The sequence below is a fragment of the Corylus avellana genome, chromosome ca1 (genome assembly GCF_901000735.1).
Source record: "Corylus avellana chromosome ca1, CavTom2PMs-1.0".
NCBI classification, from domain to species: domain Eukaryota; kingdom Viridiplantae; phylum Streptophyta; class Magnoliopsida; order Fagales; family Betulaceae; genus Corylus; species Corylus avellana.
Genome location: NC_081541.1, coordinates 38053431 through 38072678, shown reverse-complemented (window position 1 = coordinate 38072678; position 19248 = coordinate 38053431). Strand labels below are relative to the sequence as shown.

General features: G+C 36.6%; 1 protein-coding gene across 1 annotated transcript; it reads left to right on the top strand.

Annotated features, from left to right (window-relative positions):
• The first annotated feature begins 954 nt into the window (after positions 1–954).
• On the top strand, positions 955–18997 carry LOC132181365 (protein GLUTELIN PRECURSOR ACCUMULATION 3). The gene is made up of 16 exons (XM_059594559.1): positions 955–1324; positions 1408–1505; positions 6622–6760; positions 6867–6895; positions 7029–7125; positions 7265–7320; positions 7447–7554; positions 8023–8079; positions 10101–10192; positions 10318–10402; positions 13712–13864; positions 14962–15062; positions 15372–15536; positions 15618–15730; positions 17124–17214; positions 18728–18997. Exons 1-16 carry the CDS (start codon positions 1263–1265, stop codon positions 18785–18787), a joined length of 1506 nt encoding a protein of 501 aa, XP_059450542.1. The 5' UTR covers positions 955–1262; the 3' UTR covers positions 18788–18997.
• Positions 18998–19248: the final 251 nt, after the last annotated feature.

Sequence of the window (19248 nt, the reverse complement as noted above, 5' to 3'; positions counted from 1 at the left end):
AGATAATTTCATATCCATATCATTGGCATTTGATCTAAGAGGTTTAATGAATAAAGAGTGTGTTTGAATGTGCAATTTTGGAGGATAAAATTGCAATTTTAAACAAAATCTTAAAAATTGTATTATTTGAAAGTGTGTTTATAAAAAATTGGGGTTTGAAAAGTAGAAAAGCTAGTGGTTGCACTACTTTAAAAGCTAAATTGCAATTTTAAAGGTTAAACCAAAATTTTACCAAACACTTAATTTCAAAACTCACTTTTTAAAAATTGTTATTTTTTAATCAAATTTTAAAATGGCAAACCCAAAGTCGGCAAGAAAGAGGGGCAAATAAAATTGAGAAGGGTTAGCGAGTCAAAGAAAAGTGTCCAAAATTCATTCCAAATTGACATTGGAAGAGTTTTGGAAAGAATTTTCATTTTAAAATTTAAGAATTTTCATGGAGAAAATACATTTTATCCCCCGAACTATCTACCAATTTCCACTTTGACTTCCAATGTTTAAAAAATGACACTTGACCTTCCTAAACTTTCAAATTGTTGCAATTCGACCATCTGACTTTTTTTTTTTTTTTTCCCCCAAAATGTCCCCATCCCAAGTTTTTTTTATTTATTTTTTTTATTTTTTATTTTTTTTATAAAATAAATAAGGGGTGGCTAGTCACTCCAGTTGGGCCAAAGCCACCCCAGACCGAACACTCCTTAATTTTTTAATTTATTTTTTTAACTTGGGATGATGGTATTTTGGAAAAAAAAAAAGGTTAAAATTGTCGAATTGCAACAATTTAAAAATTTAGAAGGGGTCAAGTGTCATTTTTTAAATATTAGCTGTCAAAGTGCAAATGTATTGCATTTTTCCCAATTTTCATTTCAAAATTATTACCGCATCACTTTGGAAAGAATTTTGGAGACTTCACTTTTGTCACTCTAGCACTTCTCAATAAAATTATAGAGGAGAAATGAGAGAATTCTCGTGATTACGCAGAAAAGCTCCACAAGTGGACTCTCTCGAATGGGTCCCTGCTCCAACAGGGCTTTTACAGGGTAAGCAGAGGGATGCCCAATTACAAGGATCCTGGTCCAGGTTTATCTGGGTCTGCAGAATTGTGTTTTACAGAGAGATCATCGTTTCATTCACATAATTCGAGCAACGAAACAATTGACAAAACAAAAAGCTCAACTGGGTATCCTATCAAACTCGTAGAGCTTCCTGGTTCTTCGACCTTGAACGACCAGTGAGACATCAAAGCCAGCGAAACACACAAAATGCATTACTGGGTTCGAGCCTCTTCCTCTGATTTCGGTGGCACTCTTCCCCAACCCCGCAGGTATTCTCTGTCTGTCTGTTTGTCTGCGTTTACATGTTTTTCAAGCTTCTTTCTTTATTGGTTGTTGTTCTTGGGATTCTCAGTGGTCACTCAGCGGTCAGCATCGGCAAATCGAAGGTGGTCGTGTTCGGTGGTCTTGTGGACAAGAAGTTTCTCAGCGATCTCGTGGTCTATGATATTGGTACTCTTTCTTTCTCGATGTCTGTGGGCTTGGCTTCCTGTATGATTTTTCTCGGATTGAATTTTGTTCTTATTCCTGATATTAACTTCGTTCTTAGTCTGTTTCCTTCTAATCTGGTTTAAATTCTTTGAATTTAGCTCTCTGGGACTTTGGGTATTTCTGATATTACTGTTTTTTAACATTTTTTTTTTTACTGGCCGTTTAGTTCAATGTGGTATGAAATGTACAAATGTTTACTAAAGATGAAATTCATTTTCGGGTTTAAGCCTTACTACTATCTGGATTTGAAATACTGAGTGTGACGTTATTTCAAGGTCATAAAACAAGTGCTTTGTTGGAGTAAAATTCTCAAAGCTCAATTCATCATGTGTTGTTAAAATTCTTGTAAGGAATTTATAGTAGCAATTGCTTCTTAAATCCTCAGAGCCCAATGCATCCTTATAGAATTGTATTTTACACTTTTATACGCAAGCACTTACCATAAATTTGATATCATTTGTGAGCGACTTGTATATAGTACTTGTGAGTATAATTGCTCGAGAAATTGGTCAAGAAAAGAAAGAAAAATGTTGCTCATGTCTTTTTGCGAAGTTAATTTGTTTTAGCAAATAAGTGCAGTATTTCATTACATCTCACAGAAATGGAAATTATTTGCTTAAGCAATCTTTGGCTGTGCTGAGAAAACTAACAAAACAAGAAGGGAAAAATTTCGCTTATCAAAGAAAGGTGAAAGAACAAAATGGTTTAAGTTATATAATTCATAATATGGCTTGGCTAATTTTTTATATTCTCTTGTTAACTAATTGAACATACAAGATTGACTTTCAAATTCCCGTTAGGTTTTGTTGATCATGAACAATTCCACTTAAGATGGCATCATATGAGTGTATTTCAATTGTAGTTCATGTACGTTATTGTAGTGTTATGGAACTTCTGAAGAGAACTCAATTTCAGTTGTTAAGTCATTTGTTTTCATTCATATAAGGAAGTAAGCACATCATTCTCTGATTTTTTTTTTGAAACCAAATGAAAAAAATGAAAATCCTGGACATTTGTTTTGTACTGTAAGCTTATTCTTGTTACAAGTATGAATAATAAACTTTATCATGTGGTTAGGAACCTCAAGATGTAGTTTAGGCTGTTGTAGATGTACTTTATTTCACATGGACCACTTGCTGCCTTATGTATGTAACAAAGAATGGTGCCCGGAAAATCCCAGTGTACTTTTTCTTTCTTGCTTGTGTTTTTGTGATATTGTTTTTGATAAGTAATCAAAATATCATTAAAATGCGATAAGCGAAACTCAGGTACACATGAAGTATACAAGAGAAACACCTAAGTAGAAGGATAAATAAAAAAAGAAAATCATGAAAACTAAGCAAATTAAGAAAGACAAATGCAACTGTCAAAAGGTAAAGAGTATTGAAGAACAAAATCTTTAGATCCACCACCATCCTCTTGTGGTCCTCGAAGCTTCTATTATTTCTTTCACTTCAAAGATACCACAAAAGGCATAAAGGCATCATCTTCCACACAACTGCACTTTAAGGGTTGCCAAATAACCCCTTCCAACAAGCAAACAAATCTACTACCTGTCTAGGAATGACCCAAGACAACCCAATATGATTGAATATAGCATTATATAATGCACAAGCAACCTAAAAATGGAGAAGAAGATGAACCACTGACTTCCCGTTTCTCTTACACATATAACACCAATGGACCACAATGACATGTCGCTTCCTAAGGATATTTGTGGTAAGGATCTCCCCTAGGAAAACCGACCAAGCAAAGAAAGCCGCTCTCAAATGAACCTTAATCTGCCAAAATACTCTTCTAAGGGAAGGGAGTGCCATCATTACAAATAAGGACACCGTAGAAAGATCTAACATCAAACAAACCTCTTTTGAAAGGGGCCCAACAAAGCTTGTCTTCACCTCCTTGTCTCATCCTAAAAGTGTACAAAAATTGAAAAACGAAACAAAGACATCCACCTCCCAATTATGAGCCGCTCTAATAAAGCTTACATTCCACTGATGGGAGCCACTAGAAAGCTCCAAATGAACTGATACGGAAGCATTCTTAATGCAAACAATACTATATATAAAGTCTTTTAAGCACTGTGGTTGGCATTTTCAGGGCTCCCCTAGCTTTATTCTAGCGTGCAAGCTGAGATCCTTGAAAACGGATCTAAAAAAATGGGATGAAGAGGTTTCCAGTAATGTTGGGAAGTAGAAAAACGATCTATTGGATGGAATCCGTGACCTTGATATTATTGCAGAGAGAAGATCACTTTTTGATGATGAAAGATAGAGAAAGGAATTAATTTCTAGGGACTTGGAGAAGTTAATTTTTCTAGAAGAACTGGGCTAGATGTAGGAATCAAGGGCACTTTGGTTGAGAGAGGGAACAAGAGCACTAAGTTTTTCCACTGAATGGAAAATTCGAACTGAAGAACCAACATTTTAGATTCTTTAGTTGTTAAGGAGTCCATGTCCTCAAATTCTACAGGAAAAAGGGAGCATATAGTGCAATTTTATAATCAGCTTTATATAGAAAAATTCAGTTTGCAGCCAAAATTGGATGGTCTCTCTTTCAATTCCATTGGCATTGATGAGGTTTTTTGGTTGGTAAGAGCTTTTGAGGAAAGTGAGGTTTTTGAGGTGGTAAGAGCTCTGAATGGAGATAAGGCCCCTAATCCTGATGGTTTCTCCATGGTGTTTTCTCAAACTTGTTGGGAGGTCATTAAAGAAGATATCATAGAGGTTTACTAGGATTTTTATTTTTGAGAGAACTTTGAAAAGAGCCTCAATGAAATTTTATTTCCCTTATGCCCAAGAAAACTGGTGCTGTGGAGATTAAGCACTTTCGTCCTGTTAGTCTTGTGGGTGGGGTTTATAAAATCATTTCTAAAGTCCTAACTTATAGGCTGAAACAATGTTGGAGAATATTATTTCCAAATCTCAGATTGCATTTATTAGGGTGAGACAAATTTTAGATTCAATTATGATAGCTAATGAATGTCTTGATAGTCGAATTAGATGAGAGAAATCTGGTGGCTATGTAAATTGGAGTTAGAGAAGGCCTATGAGCATGTTAACTTGGAGTTCCTACTGTATTTGTTCATGAGATGTGGCTTTGGGGTGAAATGGAGAGCTTGGATAACTCATTGTCTTTATACGGTGCGTTTCTTCATTCTTATTAATGGATCTCCATCTGGTTTCTTTAATAGTTCTCGGGGATTGAGAGAGGGAATCCTCTGTTTCCTTTATTGATTGCGGTTTTCATGGATGCTTTGAATAGAATGATGCCTGCTACAGTGGGTAGGGGGCTCTTATAAGGTTTTTTGGTGGGGTTGAAGAATAATGTTGAGCTTCTGGTGTCTCCTCTTATGTTTGTGGATGCTACCTTGATCTTTTGTGAGGCAAATTACGAACATCTTCGTCATCTGCGTTGTCTATTTTTATGTTTTGAAGTGGTTTCGGGGTTGAAGATTAACTTATCTAAATCATAGTTAGTTCCCGTTGGTGATGTGGATGATGTAGGAGGTTTGGTTGGTGTCCTTGGTTGTAAGGTGGTCTCTTTGCCGATGAAGTCTTTGGGTATTCCTATGGAAGCTTCTATAAGGCTAAATCTATATGAGATGGTATCACTGAAAAAATAGAACATCGGTAGCCTAGTTGGAAGAGGCTTTATTTGTCTAATGGTGGTAGATTGATTTTGATTAAAATCACTCTCTCCAATTTGCCTACTTATTTTTTGTCCTTATTCCCCATTCGCATACGTGTGGCTAACTAGATTGAGAAACTTCATAGGGTAATTGGATGGAGTTGGTGACAATTTTAAGTTCCATTTAGTCAGTTGGTCAAAGATTTGTTCTCTGATGTGTTCTGGTGGTTTGGGGGTTAGAAATCAGATTCAGTTTTATTGCGCTCTTCTGAGGAAATGGTTATGGTGTTACGCTATGAAACTAAAGTCTTTGTGAAGATTGGTGGTGGAAACCCAATATGATAGCATGAAGGGATTTTGGTGTTCCAAGGAGGAGCCCTTTGGAGTAGGAGTGGGTGAGAAGTTTTTTCTAGGTTTGTTAGAAATGAGGTGGGAGATGGGTCTAAGATCAGGTTTTGGCATGATGTGTGGTGTGGGGACCAACCCTTGAAAGCAACTTTTTTGGAATTGTTTAGTATTACAAGTTGTAAGGAGGCGTGGTTGGCAGATCACGTGCAGTTGTCTAATAGAAATCTTCAATGAGATATATAATTTACCAGATAAGTGCATGATTGGGGAGGGGAGCTTGGTCACTTCATTCTTTGATCTTTTGTATTCTATCAGGTTAAGACAATGTGGTGAAGATAAGATCTGCTTGATCCCTTCCAAAAGACGGACGTTTAAAGTAAGATCCTTTTATCACGTGCTGTCCAATCCTGCTGTCTCCTCATTTCCTTGGAAGTACATAAGGAGAGTTAAGGCTCCTTCGAGAGTAGCATTCTTTGTGTGATGGAGGCATTAGGGAAGATCTTAAGCTTGGATAACCTTAGGAAGCGGAACACTTTTGTAGTGGATTGGTGTTGTATGTGCAAGAGGAATGGGGAGACCATAGATCATCTTCTTCTTCATTATGGAGTGACAAGAGAATTATGGGTTTTGACCTTCTTTCTTTTGGGTGTAGAGTGGGTAATGCCTAGAAGAGTGATAGAGTTGTTGGTTAGTTGGAGAGGTCAATTGGGAAGTTGTAACATTGAAGAATCTTGGAGGATGACGCCTTGTGTTTAAGTTGGTGCATTTAGAGAGAGCGGAACACAAGGAGATTTGAAGATTACGAGATTTCGGTGGTATAGCTAAAGACCGTTATGTTCAAAGCTAAATGCTTGGATGGCGGCAGACTATAGTCCTCACTTTTCTAGTTTTATTTAAGTTTTGGACTTATGTTCTTCTTTTTCTCCTTTTAGGGGGTCTCTTTTGTTAGTTCATGTATATTTGGGTTGCGTCCCTTTGCCATTTTCAATGAGATTGAATTACTTATATATATAAAAAAAAAATTGTTTTGCCCAATGTGGATGTGTGGGGTGGGGGGTTTTGTTCCAGATTCTCAATTGGTGGTTTTTGTTTTATTCAGAGAACAAACTTTGGTTTCAGCCAGAGTGCACCGGAAGTGGGTCTGAGGACCAGGTAGGTCCCAGCTCACGGGCATTCCACGTTGCTGTTGCAATTGATTGTCACATGTTCATCTTTGGGGGCCGATCTGGTAGCAAAAGGTTTGTGCACATATGCAATACTTATGTGTTTTGCTACCCACAAGTTGGGTGTTTTTAGCTCTAAAATCACATAGACATGCTATTGATGTTGGTGTTGGATTTTCAGGTTGGGTGACTTTTGGGTCCTAGATACAGGTGAGCATCTTATATGAATGCTTCAAGTAAGCATAGTGATGACGGATGCGCAGTAAAATTGATATAGTAGGATTAGTGCTTGTTTGACCCCTCTTGACTTGTTGGGGTTTTATGGAACTTATGTTTGTTCCAGATATATGGCAATGGTCTGAGCTCACCAGTTTTGGTGACTTACCTTCCCCACGGGATTTTGCTGCAGCCTCAGCCATTGGAAACCAGAAAATTGTTATGTGAGTATCAAAAGTTCTCTGTGTCATGCTTCATCAAATAGCTAGTGTAGGTTGTAGGTATTTGACTTATCAAAAATCGAAAAAGTGAATGTAGGATTTGTCCACTATCAGATATGAAGCAAGATATATTTGAGTGCAGGTATGGTGGCTGGGATGGTAAAAGGTGGTTATCAGATGTGTATGTCATGGACACAAGTAACTTCTGTACTCTCTGGCTTTTCAGTTTTTTTTTTTTTTTTTTTTACTGTTATAGTTACTGAGAAAATGCTTTATCTTATTGGTGTGAGATTAGATTGTAAAGTGCTTTGCTTTGTGAAACAGTATCACTTGAGTGGATGGAGCTGTCGGTGTCTGGATCATTGCCGCCGCCTAGATGTGGCCATACAGCTACTATGGTGGAGAAAAGATTGCTCGTCTATGGTGGCAGAGGTGACATACGATACTTTGACATCACATATGGATTAGGTTTTATAACTACATCATTATGAAACAGTAAATTTATGATAAAACCAAAATGAAGCAGTTGTTTTCATTTTGTGCAAGATTTGTGTTCAAAACTTACCATATTTTATTTCTAATTAGTTCCATTTATCAACTTTGCCATGACGGATACTTTTCATAAATGTGTTATTAAGGGTGTCGATATATGGTGAATTCATGAATATTGTAAAGACTGGTCAAATTAGTTAAATTTTGATTTTGGGTGTCGCTGTCAGCTCTCTCTCTCTCTCTCTCTCTCTCTCTATATATATATATATATATATATATATATAATTTGTTTTTTGATAAATACTACTGTCAGCTCTATATTCTTATAGCTGATAATTGTGATTTATTTACTTGTGTTCATTTAAGATGGTTTTTGCTGACATGATTGCTTTTTCTTGACTTCAATAGGAGGTGGTGGGCCGATTATGGGTGATTTTTGGGCCTTGAAGGGTCTTATTGCAGAAGGTTGATAGTTCCTTCCCATTTTCTCTTCTCCTTTTCCTTTCCTTTCTTAACTTTTCATCATATGAATGGGTGCGAGTGGTGTTGTGGCATGTGTGATGCAGCACAAGACCTGAGAAAAGAAAACTGATCATGTGGTACTGTGGCGGTGCACTCACTCAGTACTGTATCAGCCTAGTTTATTTTAGGTTATTTAGGGGTATCTGAATCTCTTTTTGTTCAGTTTTATTATTGACGATTAGAATTAGTCTAAATCGACGGTCATAATTAGTTGATCCTAGGTTTTGTCTTCATGTAATAGAAGATTACGAAATTATTGTGATGGGTTGACTTTTATGATCAATAATATTGCCTTTGGCTTTTCTAGCTGATTGAAGAACTCTAGGGTTTTGCGTATAAGCACCCTAAAGTGGTATTTTCTTTGTTTCCCTCTTAAGGAACTTAGTCTTTGATGGGAAATGTAAGTGTATCCTTGTCTTCTTGTGCTCTCCACTGCATCAATGTGTCATATCGCTCTTGTTTGCATTGTACTTGGCAAATATCTTTTTTTTTTTCAGATTAATTGTTTCGCTATGGTTGCATATGTCATTGTTCTTAATAAATTATTCAGCAAGTTCCAGGTTCAAGTGTATAATATCATATAGTTTTTCTTTTAAAAAACATGTGGACATGTTCATTGCTTGTGCAGACACATGCTAAAAGTTTGTGTTGCCCTAATTTCCAAAATCTCTTTCTACCCATTTATAATAGAAGCAGTATAAAGAATCTCAAAACAATCTGGTTGTGTTTAGATGTCCCTTTGAAGTTTGAACTTAAATTGAATGACTTGCCATGAGAAGGTTCTAGAAATCAGGATCTATGGTGAATGACCTATAGATATACGTCCTGTTAGAAATATATATGTAATAGAAGGAAGTAACTTATTTAATTAGATGATGTATCTATTCCTAATTATGAAATGTTTAGCAGTGGAGTTAGCGTTTGATATACCGGGAATTTTTTACCCTATTCTTTATTTTGATTCTATTTTCCATCATAGATAAGTATTTTTTGGTTACTTGAATTTGTCTCAAGTTGATTTAAGATTTATCACGAGTAACTCAAGAATTTTGTAAAAAGAAATTCTGAGTCTCAGAAGCTTGCATATAAATTCACCTCCGGAGTGGGAGGGGATGACCTATCATGAAAAGTGCTGCAACTAAGGTACAAATCCATTATTTTAAATGCAATGATCATCAAGGATTGCAGCTATCATGACATAATGATATGGCAACAGATCATGAGTTCCTCAAAGCAATGTCATATAGAGCTCTGTTGTTAGACTTCCATTTAATGGTAGACGTAGATCCGAATCTACATGATGGACTTGTGCTTTCTAATGCTATTTAGGATGCAATAGCCCTTACACGATATAGCCAAATGCGGCCTTAATTTGGAAGAAATCATGTAGAAGGCAGTGCTTGCAATCTCGGTGCAAAAGGATGCGTTAACTTAATAATTCTCCACTTTAGATGAATGGATGCATTGTTTAGAATTTTTTTTCTGTCTCCTAAGAAGTAGTTTTAGGGAGCTGTTCTCTAAATTTACTTTGTTTAGAAGTCCATGTTTATTGGATAATGAGATGTGTGTATTTCTGTCTCTGGAGGAGTTAGAAAGGTGAAAAGGTATACTCAGGTGTTGTCTTGTTCTATTTTATTTTATTTTATTTCTTTTGAAAAAAAAAGAGAACAAGATGACACCTGAATATATCTCTCCTTTTTGTTCTCATATCTTTCTTTTTTTGCAGTCTGAAATATATTAAAGAACCTTTCCCTGCATTTGCTTTGTTTGAAGTGCGCATGTGCATGTTTGGGGCAATTCTCTTTTGCTTGACTGTTTTTCTTGTTGCTATTTTTTTATATTTCTCAATCAGCTCAAGAGTGTTGGTTGTGTCTTTTTCATCCAGAAAACAAATGAGAATGTTTCTATTAGAAGTTCTTTGATTGACTAAGTTGCATTTGTCTTGTCTTTGTTGTGGAAGGAAGAGAATGAAACACCTGGATGGACCCAATTGAAACTTCCAGGTCAAGCTCCTTCTCCCCGCTGTGGTCATACTGTTACCTCTAGCGGACACCATGTAAGGACATCTTCCTCTATTCTCCTTGTTCATTTCTCTTAATGTGTTTTGGTTATTACTATTGTCGGTCTTATTATTATTATGTCAATGCTGAAGCTAACTGCTAAAGCTGTTTGTCTTTGCAGTTGTTATTGTTTGGAGGGCATGGAACCGGTGGTTGGTTGAGTCGTTATGACATTTATTACACTGACTGCGTTGTTTTAGATAGGGGTGAGTGCTTTTCAACTTTGCTTGATGGATTTATAGCAGATGGGTCATTATGATGATAGTGAACCTTTTATATTGTTTATGCTACATACACTCTGACTATTCTATATATTAAGCTCTTAATTGATAGTCATTTGTTGACGTTCGCATGAAAATATAACGTGTACATGTGAGACAACTCCACATAGGGGCTTGGCTCATATTTGTCTCTATTGCCTTGACACAAAAACATAAAAAACATTTGCAAGAATTAAATGATGGTTTCAACATTTGGGGAAGATTTGATGGAGCAGTTTTCTATCTCGTTCTTGTCTTTTGATCTCCTTAGATTCCTCATTTATAGAGCAACCTCAAAGTCGACACATTAGATGAATAATGTGGTGGTTAAACCTTAAGACAGAAGAATGCAAAAAAGAATGATGTTTATTGTGTTGGTAGGGACATGTAGAATCTCCCTTTCCACCTCCCCTTGGAGCCAATTACTTATAAAAAAAAGGTAGGGACATTTATAGAGAGAGAGAGAGAGAGAGAGAGAGAGAGAGAGATGTGGATTGGAGTTGTGTTGAAGGTGAACCCAGGATGTGAGAGGAAGAGGAGGCCAGAGAAAGGGTGGGCTGTTCCATCTTTCATCAGATTACAAAACATATCCTCACTTTAGCTAAGAAATGAGATAAATTCTTTGACCAAAGAAAAAAAATGGGGAAGGTGCTATGGGAGAGAGGTTGAACTCAAGAAATACAGAAAAAAGATTAACTTTCAAGCCATTGCCAACTCAACTTTGTTTCAGCTATTCTTCTTGAAATTGAGAATTTATCCTTTATTTTTGGTGACTGATGGTCAATAAAATTTCTCTTTGAATGTCTCACTTCAATAAATTAAGAGAAAAATGCAAAATAAATTCTTGTGTTTTACTGAGTTGCAAATAGTTCCTTGGAGTTTAAGAAGGGGCTGAAAACTCCTAGGGTAAGCAAAAAACACAAATAGATCCCTGGATGCATTTTCTGTCAGCAAATTGGACATAATTTGTTAATGTGTCATGTCAACAACAATAATATTGCGACTTGTGTCCTTTAGAATAAAAAGTAAAAAATATAAAAGCAAATATAAAAGAAATAGAAAAAGATAAATTTAAAAAATAAAAACAAAAAACAAAAAGAAAAAAATTTAACGGGTGGGTAGGCCGGCGAGAGGGTCTCCATGGAGGAGACATGGAGATCCATAGCTGTGGGTATCCAGAGCCAGGGGTGGGTCAACATACATGGTGACCCATGGCCATGGGTCTCCACAGACCCATCAATGGGTCTGTGGAGATTTTGGTCTTCCGTATTTAGCTTTCCTTTGTAATTGAACAACTTATTTAGCTTCCTTTCGCAAGACCAGTTATTCTATGATTCCACTGAAATAGAGGAGCCCAAGACATGTTATAAACTTGATCATTGTAGTTCCATGTAGTGAGAGGTAATGCCTTTTCAATTTGTAAGAACCAACTCTACCGTAAAAGAATGCCCGAGTTCACAGATGTTAAAGCACTAAAAGAAAGGATAGAACTTGGAAATCTCATCATCAGGATGATACTAAACTTGACTTCACAAAAGGAAGTTAAATACGGAGGACCAAAATCTCCACTGACCCACCGGTGGGTGTGGAGACCCACGGCCGTGGGTCACTACGGCTGGGTCTCCTCCATGGAGATCCTCTGGCTGGCCGAATGATCCCTTGAATTTTTTTTTTAATATTTAATATTTTTATATTTCTTTTCTAAAAGGACATGTCACACATTAACGGACTCCGTTCAATTTTTTTTTCTTTTTTATAAGTAATTTTATATCATTAATAAAGTGTGGATGGGCGCCACCCTAGTACACAAAGAATATACAAGGAGAACCTCTAATAGGAAGAAGAAGAAAATAAATTTATAAAATCTACAAAAGTAGGAACATCCAAGCTATGATGGGCCGCTATCCATATATGTAACGTGTTAAGCATAAACTTCTGCAACCAGCCTCCATATTTCCTTAGCTAGACCGCACCCAATCAAACCACCCCAACTTGTCAACAAATCTATTACCCGTCTTAGCATAAGGATGTAACTCTAGAGTTCGCTTGCGACTTCACAATGAAGCAAAAGGTGATCAACGGACTCCTCACTCTTCTCACACATACAACACCACTCAACCACCGCAACATTCCTATTTCGCAAATTATTATGCGTCAATATTTTCCCTAAGGCTGCTGTCCACACAAAAAACGCCACCCTTGTGCTCGCCAAATACTCTTGCATGGAAACGCAAAACTATCTTGGCCAATTAACACTTTATAGAACGACTTCACCTCAAACTTACCCATCTTAGACGGGCTCCATCCTAACCAATCCCCCGCTCTATGACGTAACTCGAAGAATACAACTGCTCGAAGAAAGATAGTACCAACTCAATATCCCAATCCTGGATTGGTCGCATAAAAAGGATATTCCTCTGAATAACTCCATCTTGACTTTGAAAATTATCCACCACCCATGCGTCTTTGTGCCTAGCAATAGCGCACGAAGTTGGAAAAACTTGCTTTAATGGTCTATCCCCACACCAAATCTCATGCCAAAAAGTTACTTTAGACCCAACCCCCACCCAAAGAGAACTAAGTTGGAAAAACTGTCCCACCCCCTTCTAATATGTTTCCACATGCCCACTCCAAATGCTCCCATAACCTCCTTCGAACACCAATCGTTCAATTTGCTAATGGAAAACACGTCCAGGGGCTTATTTGTGCTTTTTGTTTACCCCAGGGAGATTTTAGTCACTTTTTAAACTCTAGGGAGCTATTTGCAACTTAGTAAAACAACAGAGACTGATTATTTTTTTTCCCCTAAATTAATGTTGGGTGTTGCAAGAGGAAGTCATTAAGGAATATAGCATAAAGGGCATCAAAGCTAGCATCTCTTTTGTCTGGTTAGAGTCTCTATAGCTCTGCAAGTCCACAGGTACAAGGGCTGTTCAAACATATTGTAGCCAAATGTGAAACTTACAGTCGTCTTTGAGGAAGAAACGTATTTTTTACAGTGCTATTGTTAGCATCGGAACTCAAAAACATGAATATGTTAAGAATAGTATTAGATCCATGTTATGCTTGTGAATTTCAAGTATTGATTTTTGCTTTTGTTTTTCTTAAAGAAATAATATAAAGAACATCTGTGGAGCCCAGTTTCAGCATTCCATCAGTGCAATATGGATAGCAGGGGCTGATCCATGCAGTACAAATTACAGCTTTTATATTTGGTTGATCTCTTAGAATTTATATCTTCTTTTTGGCAATTAGTGTCTGCACAGTGGAAGCGGTTACCTACTGGCAATGAACCTCCTCCTGCTCGGGCGTACCACTCTATGACAACAATAGGTTCACGTTATCTGTTATTTGGTGGTTTTGATGGCAAATCGACCTTTGGTGATTTATGGTGGTTGGTTTCAGAAGGTACTGATTTCGCTTCAAAGTAGTTTATTATTCAGTCTTGTGGTTATTGTTTGGTAACCCCTTTGCTTTTCAGAGTTTCACTGGGATATATTCTGAACCCTTAATTTGAATCTTATATGACCTCTATTGACAAGATCTCCTCGATGAAGCATCAGTTTGTCTCCAACATATTTTTTCTTTGAAGCATTTACAGAATGTTGCATTCAATATCATTTCCTCTATAGGTCAAACTTAATGAGGTGGTTATGTGCATTTTCTGTTATAATGATTGACGAGAAGGGATTTTGTTGAATTAATTTCAAAATATGTTATATAAGTGTTCGATTTTTATGAATCTTGATTTATTTCTAACTTTTTAGTTTTTCTTTAAGATTATGAATAGGATTTAGGGTTTTTCAATAATGATATTTCAACTACTTATAAAAAAAAAAAAAATGAATTTAGGGATTTCAGTAATGATGGGCAGGCAGTGTAATCTTCTGCCCTTTTCTGTAACTACTACATGATTGTTGCATGTATTTGTCATTTTCCCTTCTATTTTTAATAGATCAAGCTTTATGATGTGGTTAGGTGTATATTTCCATGGTAAAAACTTAACTAGAAGGGATTTTGGTGAATAATCTCTTGCTCAAATGGTTCCCAATCCCTCTATAAGAATGTTGGAAGGGTGAAAAGTTGTGCGTTTGAGATCCACCAGATGCTTGTAACTTAAAAGAAGGGATTTCGATGAACTAGCTGTGGAAGATGTTGCTCAAGTGTGTGATTTTTGTATGAACGTTGATTATTCCCCAGATTTATGTTCTTATATCACATTTTAGGGTGAAATTAGGTTGTCCATTAATGATGATCAGGCTGCAAATCATCTCGACCTTGTTGCTGGATATCTAAAAGAAGGAAACTTTATAAGCTGATTTGTTGAATTAAGAGAAAGGTTTTAGCAACATGTTTCTGTATGGTGAAAGATAATTCCACCTGACTTTTATGATTTATATCCAAGCACAATGTATTGACTTCTACTTCTGCAGATTCTGTGGAGGCAGAACTGAGACATAAGTTTGAACATTTCCTAAACTGTTGCCAATTCTCTTGTTTTGTAGAGGACCCTATTGCAAAGCGGTTCACTGAATCTCCACCAAACGATCTTCCTGAAAATAAGGATGTCAGAATAGCAAATAATAATGCCCAATCTGCACTCCAGGTATAACTGCTGTTGGTTTTAAGGACACCTAGCTTGTTACATTGAGCTTGTTGACTAGGGAGCTTAAAGCTTCTCCTTACCTTGTATTTGTTTCAATCAGACTAAATCTTTTTGCCAAGATCATAGCGAACATTTAAACCATGTATGTCCAGCAAAGCAGAGGCATGCATCAGATGCCAATGTCTGTGATTGACCTGTTTCCTATGTTAGGTGCCGAGAGCTCACCCGTAATTATGTTATGACCATTTTTATAGTCTACCTAATTAACTTTTAGACAATCCTCCGATTGATCCTCCATATCTTGGACAGGGAAGCCAAAGGGTACAATCTGCCGTCTCAGAATTACAAAGAAGATTGGAAATTTCAGTTTCGTTCTCTAGTTCTGGGCTTCCAATTGTAGATGAGTTGGAGGACAAAGAATTCCTTGAACTAGCATCAAGTTTGACTGGACAAAGAGTTTCCAGTAATTTACAGGTTTAACACATTGAGGCGAATTTGGTTTACTTTATTACTCATCTCTTAGGTATTTTTAACTGACTTTTCTGTGGAAAAAAGGCAATTGAGACAATTCGTGATCACTGGAAGAAGGCTATACCAAGTTCTATACCACTTAAGGAGCTAGGGCCATTGCTTCGTGACTACCAACGTTTGGTTGCCCATAATCAATTGTAAGAATGAATTCTTGCACCATCACTTGTTTATGTTCATTAAAACCATGGCAGCTTGCAGCAGTTGTTCCTAAAAGTGGACCCAGCTTAACTTCTGGTTTTACCTCTCAGTCCTAGATGATCTTTTAGCTATGCATGCAGAAAGTTTATTTTTTGAAACATTGCATCTGTGTTGTGGCTTTTCTTTTTCACTTTTTTCTTATGCTGTATTTTTATGTTTGGTAGCACTACTAATATCGGAATTATACTATTATCTAATTTCCAAGTTTTTAACCAACTAATCATAGGGTGACTTGACCCAACCTCATGGTGGAACTCACTTGCAAGCAACCTGTCTGACAGACCTTTAGAACATTGCTCATAGAAAATCTATGTGCTAGATATGTTTCTAGTTGAATTTTTGCAATCTCTCAGCTTATCTGAGGGATTATGACTAGAAGAAGGTGGTGAAGCTGTGGAAATAATGGAGTAAAAGCCGAGAATCTGGGACTGTGTTTAATGGAATTTGATCATTGTCCAGTTGATTTCAATCTATTATGTATTTGAACAAAGTGGGGCTGGCTTGTGATATTTTAATTGAATTTTAGTTGGTTTCAGTAGTTTAAATGGGAGCCAAGCCATTTCATAGCATCCCCATTGAAACTAATTAAGTGTCTGGGTGCTCAGTCTATCATATCATTAATAAAACCAGGATAATCTGTATTTTGAAACTAAAACCTTGGTGATTGGGTCGTGCATTTAAGCTAACAGGGTAGCACATCTCTTCATCTTCCCATGTTTTTCTCAGGATGACAAGACTATTTCAGAATTCCTAACATAATATCATCAAGTCACCTTCTTGCGATCCTTAAGGTCCTCTGAAGTTTGACGAGCTAGAGTAATGTTAAAAATTACATTTTTATCTTAAAGTACTCTCCCCATAATCCTAACATGGTAGTCCCAACTAACTCTTGGATCCATCCTTGTTAAAAAAAAAAATTGAAAGGTTAGTTTGAATTGCCACATCAGCAGTGTGAGATAGTTGTGAGATAAAATTGTGGTTTTTAACATTATTCTAAGGAAATATAGATATGAGAGCATTCTCTTCTAGACATCCATACTCCGTTGTATTTGGACAAGGATTTGGAACTTGGTTCATGTTTGCACCGTTTTGTCTTGCTCTCAAGTGACTTTTAAGGATTTCAAGTCAATGACCCTCTCCAGATGTATGCTTGTAGTTTTCAAATGCATTTGAATTACTCTTCTTGACTTCTGTACAATCTTTCCAGATGTATGCTTGTAGTTTTCAAATGCAATTTGAGTGCTTCATACCTTTGTTTAGTTGATCTTTGTACTTCCAAAGTTGATCAATTAGTTGTTTTTAAGTTTCTTATTATGATTCTAACAATGACAGGGCGAATGCTGGATCTGATCTGCATTCTGTTGAGTCTGGTTTTCTTGGAAAGGATGCTTATCGGTTTTACCATATAAGAAATCCTTCTCAGGTATGTACCACGCAAGGCCATTCATGCATGTAGGCATTAGAATCTTCTTTCAGTAACGCTTCTGTTGGATGAATAAAATAGCATTGAATGCCTATTGAGACATTCCCTAATTACATCAAGTGCCTATAGACAGACAAGATACGATTCTAACATTAAGATCTCAGATTTATTAGTTTTCATTTGGTCTTCCGGTAAACCTGGGTCACAGCCTATAAATTATACGAATCAGTATTTGGTATAATTATGGTTGTTTGGCTTTTTAGTGCTTCATTTTATTCTTTACTCAGGATAATTAAGGAAACCCCTGTTGTGGGTTTGGTTTGTTGAATTGAATAATCTTCCTGGCACTGAAATGCCCGGGCCCTTTACATTCATATAGACTTGTGGAGGACTTTTTAGACACATTTCGAATTCAGTATTTGGTAGGAACACAGAGAGCTAGGTGATTGCAAACAGTTTGCACTTGGCTAAGCAAGTTTAGAGCCATGGAAGGGGAGAGATTATAGACAGGTGTTGCCAAATTAGAAAATAATGTGCATATATATATATATATATATATATAGAGAGAGAGAGAGAGAGAGAGAGAGAGAGAGTTCTGCAATAGTTTTGTTGCAGTTGGTTGCTTTTTTGGTGTATGCGTTTTTAGTTGGTGTTGTGAAGTTTTTTTTTTCTGCAGTTGGTTCAGTTTTCTGGACTGTTTCTTGTTTAGGGGTTGTCTTTAGCTTTTGCTGAAGTGTAATTCTTTTTCGAATTCTACTTGGTTAATATATACAAATTTGCTTATTCATCAAAAGAGAGAGAGAAACGAGTGGGTGGGGCAGGGAGGGATCAAGTAGTCAACTCATTTCCCTTGAACGGATCCTCATTGTGATGTGTACAAACTACCAAATGGAGATCTTTGGGGACATTGTAATATACATGCTCCCATCTACTCTTACTCTGCAACAAGAAAAGAATTTGGGTGCCTTTGGACACCTGTACAAACTTTTGTAGGGTGTAGGTGAGTTTGGTTCATTTATACATACATATGTAAGTCATTCTATTCTTACATATAACAATTTGATATTTGTTCTCCAAGCATTTTTCTCTAAATGACCCTTTGTAGATTCTACTCATTTGTGACTGGAAACCCATTGTAGACGCTACTCATTTGTGACTGGAAATCTGCATTATATATGGTGACCTTGCTTTCTGAGTCATGTTTCACAAATCAGAAAAAACATCTCTTAATTTTTGATACATGGTTTGCGTGCTTCATTTGAATTACACCAAACCACTTGAACTTGAATCTACTTATTTGGATCTCAGTAGCTATTCATTTTGGGTGATCCCATCTGCCTATGGTTAAGTTGCATCGAATAATTTACCCCATCAGTGATTGAGACATAACTATCATCTATATCATCCTTCATGCTTTGCATTTATTTACTCATGCTTTTAATGCAATGTCACTTCATACTCTTTTCTTCTATTTGCTACTCTTCCCACTGATCACATCTTTGATGATTTTCAGTTGCGTATGGATGATGTCCCAAAGCTACTGGCAGAGTACAAACAACTCCTATCTGATTAAAATAGTATGTGGGGAATCTTCATTTAGAAGGGAAAAGAAAAATGCCTAATGGTTTTCCAGGTTTTCTTTATCTCATGTAAGATGTTACTACCTCAAACCATCAGTCCTTGAACTTGACACATTGGTAAACTAGTACATTGTATACCCGTTTATAATTATGAAATCCTATAAATCTTGCCTTTCCCAGCATGCCATGAAAACGTGCTTTGTGATTTGCTACTGTCTTGGATTGCTTTTAATTACATAATAGCATATTGCCATATCATGACATGAGTCATCCTGGTGCAGATTTATTGGTAGAGGGCTTGTTACTTTTAGTTTGTTGACTGTGAGAGTCATAAAGTCTTTGCATGAATTGTAAATGAGCTCAGCATTTAGCCCTAGCTTCATATACATTTCAGAGCAGAAAGGTTAGTGAAGAGTTATATGTTTTCTCTCGAGTCTGGATTAGCACTCATAAT

Bases quoted from the DNA above. Each gene is read 5' to 3' on its own strand.
- LOC132181365 (XM_059594559.1), top strand. From the start codon at position 1,263: ATGCATTACTGGGTTCGAGCCTCTTCCTCTGATTTCGGTGGCACTCTT. The intron at 7,555-8,022 runs GTGACATACGAT...TGACTTCAATAG, and splicing joins GCTCGTCTATGGTGGCAGAG to GAGGTGGTGGGCCGATTATG. The intron at 8,080-10,100 runs GTTGATAGTTCC...TGTGGAAGGAAG, and splicing joins GAAGGGTCTTATTGCAGAAG to AGAATGAAACACCTGGATGG.